The sequence below is a fragment of the Etheostoma cragini genome, chromosome 3 (assembly GCF_013103735.1).
Source record: "Etheostoma cragini isolate CJK2018 chromosome 3, CSU_Ecrag_1.0, whole genome shotgun sequence".
NCBI classification, from domain to species: domain Eukaryota; kingdom Metazoa; phylum Chordata; class Actinopteri; order Perciformes; family Percidae; genus Etheostoma; species Etheostoma cragini.
This window is the reverse complement of record NC_048409.1, coordinates 10,557,010-10,563,088: the sequence shown is the minus strand read 5'-3', so window position 1 is coordinate 10,563,088 and position 6,079 is coordinate 10,557,010. Positions and strand designations below refer to the sequence as shown.

General features: G+C 43.9%; 1 protein-coding gene across 1 annotated transcript; it reads left to right on the top strand.

The window, feature by feature from the left end:
- Positions 1 to 346: 346 nt before the first annotated feature.
- Positions 347 to 3,042, top strand: LOC117941806 (ras-related protein Rap-2b). The gene is made up of 2 exons (XM_034866957.1): positions 347 to 1,290; positions 1,926 to 3,042. Exon 1 carries the CDS (start codon positions 683 to 685, stop codon positions 1,232 to 1,234), a length of 552 nt encoding a protein of 183 aa, XP_034722848.1. The 5' UTR covers positions 347 to 682; the 3' UTR covers positions 1,235 to 1,290; positions 1,926 to 3,042.
- The last annotated feature ends 3,037 nt before the right edge of the window (positions 3,043 to 6,079 follow it).

The following is a 6,079-nucleotide window of genomic DNA, read 5'->3' as shown; positions in this document are numbered from 1 at the left end:
TCTGCGATAACAGACGCACTGCACCTTTAACTAAACACTGGCGAGGTGACGTAGGACGCAGACTGCGTGCTGATTGTGGGCAGGAAGTGCAGACAGCTCACGGCGTCAAGTTAGCTAGACTTAGCAAAAACTATACGGGAAATACAAATAGCTTGCCTTTAAGATGGGGTAATTATTACGTTTTTTTAACAATAAGTGACAGAAATACGCAAATAAACACCAATTTTACCAAAATAGTTAGTTAATTATCTTATTCAACAAGTAGTGGATCCGTAACTGGATGGACGTTGCGGGACGCTTTAAGCAAAGAGACTTTTATTTTGACAGCTCAAACAGGAAGTAGAAGGTTTTAGTTGCGTAGACTTGACGCCACCAAAGAGAGCAACGGGCGCACGGTGGCTACTTGAACGAAAACGGGGGATGCTTGCTGAAGAACCGGCTGGGCTGTCGTCAGGAACTCAACATGCCACAATACAAATGCTGAGCGTGGGTCCGAAACAACCGCATTTCCCCCCTGAACGGCGATAGTTGACGGCCACGCCCCGTATCCTTCGACCAGAGACCGTACAAAACTGCTGGCGGAGGCGCAACGGTGAACGGTTTGAAACCCAGCAGGGCGGCTAGCGGGCTCACAGCGGAGAGGAAGCTTCAGCGTCGGCTGCTTGAGAGAGCATAAACAGACATGAGAGAGTATAAAGTCGTGGTTCTCGGGTCCGGAGGGGTCGGCAAATCCGCATTAACCGTCCAGTTCGTGACGGGGTCATTCATAGAGAAGTACGACCCCACGATAGAGGATTTCTACAGGAAGGAGATAGAGGTGGACTCCTCTCCGTCCGTCCTGGAGATCCTGGACACGGCGGGGACCGAGCAGTTCGCCTCCATGCGAGACCTGTACATCAAAAACGGGCAGGGTTTCATCCTGGTCTACAGTCTGGTGAACCAGCAGAGCTTCCAGGACATCAAACCGATGAGGGACCAGATCATTCGGGTGAAACGGTACGAGAGAGTACCGATGATTCTGGTCGGAAATAAAGTGGACCTGGAGGGGGAAAGGGAGGTGTCGTCCGGCGAGGGGAAGGCACTGGCGGACGAATGGAACTGCCCGTTCATGGAAACTTCAGCCAAAAATAAAACCTCGGTGGACGAACTGTTCGCAGAGATTGTTCGACAGATGAACTATGCCTCAACGCCTAACGGCGACGACCAGTGCTGTTCGTCTTGTGTCATTCTTTAAGAAAAAAAAGGACAACCATAAAGTTGTATTCTCTGTTCGGTTTTAAGTTTGCAATGGTAAGTTGAGACACCATGCACTGCAACGCTGACGTGACATAGTAACAGTTTTTATTAAGTGACATCACATAACCAGTACTTATTATAATCATGTTATTGAAATCCTTTCTGAGCACCTGTATGTCCTTATTAAAGGAGAATTGAACAGCCATACACCGGATGTGTTCTCAACGGGGCTTCGCTGTGAGCATTTTAAGTGCATTTAGTTTGTTGTCAGTTCTCATCCATAAAAGCCCAGTGTTAGTTTTCACAGTTTACAGTAGGACAATCACAAAGCGCAATGAGGAAGTGTCTGACTCATTTACAGAACTGGCCAGCTAGAGCTGACTTAATTAGATTTACAAAGTTGGTGGATAAATCCGTCCACCTAACGTTAGTCTGTAGTTATTAAACAACTGGTCAAATGGTATTTTTTCCCAGAATGAGGTTAACAGGAGTTGGGAGATTCCAATGTTCTTGCATGGCCTCGGTCAGGGCTCAGCACGTTTTTAATTCTTTTTTGTTTTGTTTTTAACAGCCCATCCTAGCATTAACCTCAAAAGCAGTGTCTTTTTTTTTTTTTTTTACTTTCTTCATCTTTTGTCAGAGGTTGTTGTAGTCCATTCACGACTCTTCTTATCTCTTTTGTGTGGCAGTGTGTTGCAGCAAGTGTGTACTGTTGAGCTCTCCTTCGTGTCTCACGCTGGCCTCGGAGGAAAATACAGGGAGGAATGCTGCAGGGGGACGAGAAGAGGAAGAGGAGGAGGGGAGCAACTGCGACTCAGAGGGAGGGGTCCTCTCTTCAGGAATTCTGCTGGGTTGGAGTATCTTTGCTGCATGATCAGTGTCCACCGTTGATGTCAACATAGTCTCAGATCCAGAGTTTCAGCAACGTCCCCCCTCACCAGCTCCAACTGTACTCCCAGCTGGAACTAAACCCCAAATGGAAAAGCTATGGAGGGCAACACTTAGAGACAGTCATAAATGGATATTTCAGTATAAGAAGACCGAGAGATAAGAGTATATTTTGTTAAATAAACTGCACAGTCTGGGCCGGGTAAAGATCTGGGCGATGTCTCTGCCTAACCCATTTTGGAGCAATGCTCCACAACACTCCAAATCCTATATTTTTTTCCCCCAAAGTCAAAAAGAAATGGACACCACTTATCTGCGGGTGGAGTCAACATGACGAGTGCCACTTTTTTCTTCATCTCCCTTCAATGAGTGTGAGAGGACCTTAACTGAAGTGACATGGGGACGGTGACCCGATCACCCTTGTGTCCAGTGCCTTTCCAAAACAAATCAGCTGTTCAGATTTAGTGCCAACCTACATTTATCACCAAAAGAACCCTTCGACGTGGCAGTCCACAATTTAGTAAACTAAATTCTTAAGTTCTTCTGGATAATCTTGTATGAGTGGTGGCGGAAAAGAAACTACAATAGGCTTTTTGTTAATGGAGTGGCGGTTTTCTGTATGTTTTACGTTGGCCTTTTTGAAGCCTAAGGTGTTAATTTAGCCATGTCTGCTTTGTCTGGCCAAACCTATTTTCTTGAAATGCACAAGTACTGGAATCGCCCTTGACATGATAACAACACCAAACGCTTACCTTTCCAGACCTCCTAAATCCGATCATGTTTTATGTTCATTTTGTTGTTTCTAACAGGAAATGTGATGATGTACCGTTGACAAATCTAACCTGATTGTAAGTTTAATTTCAGACCAGCCCTTTAACAATGGGCTGTCTGTTTTAAAAACAAGACTTTTAATACAAATTGCATTTTTCTAAAAAAGAAACCAGGCTGTGTTTTCTCTTTGTTGACATCTACGTGTTGCTACAATGACTAATTGCCAGTTTGCTGATCCTAAACAAAGTTTTCATGAGCAGTTTAGAGTTTATAATTGTTTAACGCTCAGTATGATTGAATACAGAGAAAGAATGGGATTACTACGAATACTCGGGGTCGGCCGATACTGTTTTTTTTAAGGCCAATACCAAAACCCACATATTCTTAGTAGTTAATGAAACCCATATTTGGACTGTACAGTAAAAATGAAATTCTTTTAGTCAAAATTACCAATTTGGAATGTTACAAGTTTCAACGCAAAAGTTAATTTGAATGCTTAAAGCAATTATTTCATAAAACTGAAACGTATAATTCACAGTCAAAACAATGAATAAATAAAGCCAAAAATATTTATAGAGGTTTTTAACCCGCTAACAGTTTGTTTGCAGGTGTTGCAGACTGCTTACCGAGCAAAAGTAGCACACTTTTTAATGACCTTAAATAGTCAAATAGTCTTTCAAATAGTCCACATCCTTGATGTTCCACTTCTGGGATTTCTCCGGTGCTACAGGAAACTCAGCCCCATGCATGTAGGGATGCTTTCCATGTGTTGGCCTTGTAAGCTCTGGTGGATTTTGGGGACTTTGGGTAACTGCTCCTCAGATCTCTGCAGGGTAAATTGAGACTGCTAGCTAGACTATCTGTCCAAGTTTTCTCTCGCGCAACTATTTTGCAGCGGCGCTTGGCGTCGCCCGTGATGATTCTGATTGGTTTAAAGAAATCCTATTAAACCAGAGCACGTTTTCCTCCCGTCCGCGATTGCTACATGCAGTAGCCAGACCTTCCTTCAGCGCTCTTTAGGAAGCAGTCAAATAAAACGCTGATACAGATCATCTTCACATTTTCAAATATCGGCTCCAATAATCTGCCAGGCTGATAATTGGTCAATCCCTAACAAATACCCAACGTAATACAGTAGGTCAAAATATGAGGCGATTGATAGATGCGAGTAACCCACAGACTAACAGAAAATAGAAGTACAATAGAAAAACGCGGTTGCCTGGATAGCTCGCCCGTTTGAGTGTGCGCCCCATGTGCGGAGATTTTGTCTTCGTCGCAGTGGCCGCAGGTTCGGTTCCGGCCTGTGGTCCTTTCCTGCATGTCATTCCCCCTCTCTCTCTCTCTCTCTCTCTCTCTCTCTCTCCTGTCATGTCAAAGCTGTCCTGTCAAATAGAGGCCTAAAATGCTACACAAAAACTAGGAAAATGTGACATGTGTGTTGAATTTATGATGACAAATCTACTGGGCACCGTAATGAAAGCTTTATCGCATGCAGTAGTACTAGTTCCGAAAGTAGAATGAACGTTGTTTTGGCCTTAAAACTCCTTTATTTTTATTCTGTGGCCTAGCTATGTTTTTCTCTAAAACTCGTGTGGTTAACACTGACACCATTGTGATGCATGTGCCAAATCAAAAGCTGAAAGAAACCGGACGAAGGTGTGAACATGGTATGACTAAGTTGACAGAGAGACGTGTAACCCTAGTCTGTTGCAGTGTTTACATGCTTATTTCCAGGTAGTCCGGACATGCAACACCCCTGCACAGCAGGAATTTGTGTCAAGTTAATCGTAAATTATGTGATTAGATATGTCGTTTCCGCCTCGTGGGTAAACCGTCCCCATATTCCCCAACAAAATGTGATCAAAATGAAAACCTCTCCTATCTATTAACATTTTCACAATGCAGTAATAGATGGCCAGGCGAAGCTATGCAGCTCTAGAGAAATGTCTCTGAACTGTGTGGGTGTAGTAGTGTTTCAGCCCAGAGCTTCAGCCAGGGTGCAGTGTGTGGGTGTAGTGATGTGAGGTGATGTGGAGAGGCCGGTATGACTGAGCAGGCCCCCGCTCTGCTTCTGTTTACCTACAGGGATTACCTAGCCCCAGCTGCCTGGTCCACTGCAGTATGGCTTCGGGGGGAAGGGGGGTGGGGGGTGGGGGGCTGAGTAAACAAACAAGACAAACTTCACTTTTCAGTCCAGTCTAGGGTAGATATGTGCTCTTTAGCCTGCACTGCATGTAGTGTTATGGTATGTACTGTACGTGTCTTAGACGTCTGAGCACATGTGTCTGTCTGTCACCGTTCTGCACAGACTCAGAACGCTATGTGGAACTGCGTGGCCTGGGTATCTGTGCCTCTTAGCCAGTGTCAGCAAGGGTGTCATATGTGTTCTTCAGCTTTGCCTGCACTATATCACTGTGGAGTGTAGGGAGTTCAGGGTGCATGGTTGTGTGAGGGGGCATTTCTGCATGGATATTGCATCCAACAGGTGCGATTGAACAGTGGTGTGCATTACAGTCGGGCAATATGGTTGACATCAATGCTCTTCTATCGATAAGACTTTTTTTTACCACACTGATTTACCACAATATAGTTAACGTGTGCCACATCCCATGTAAAAATAATAAAATGTATGCATACAGCAGTGTGTTCGGGTGCTATGCGTTATATTTGACGAAACTTCTCACATGTAAATGCCTACTTATGTTATTTCTTAAGTTACAATAAGCTTAAAAAATCATTCATTTAGACATGCTTAATTGCTAAATAACACAACATCACATCACACATCATCATCACAATACTATTGAATTACTGCCCAGTCCTACTGTGTGTGTGTATATATATACAACAATCTCAACAATTGTTGCTCTCTGTGTGTGAGTAGACAACCATGTGCATGGATGTACACACACTCTGTGTTTCAAGTTGAAGAGAACTTTTTATTTATTTATTAATTTTAAGTGCAGAGGTGCTCTCTGTGACTGTTGGAAGCAGGTCTCAGATCTATTTTACAGAGGGGTTATCTGTGTAAAGTCAAGGCAAATTCCTTCAAGACGTTGATACAGTTTGTGTTTTTAGACGTGAAGTGAGCTGAGGTTAAAGTCTGCCTGGAAAATAACCTAGTTTAACTGGTGGTGTGTTACAGCTATGCCACAGATACTGTAAATGTACACCCCCCCCCCCC

Bases quoted from the DNA above. Each gene is read 5' to 3' on its own strand.
- LOC117941806 (XM_034866957.1), top strand. From the start codon at position 683: ATGAGAGAGTATAAAGTCGTGGTTCTCGGGTCCGGAGGGGTCGGCAAA.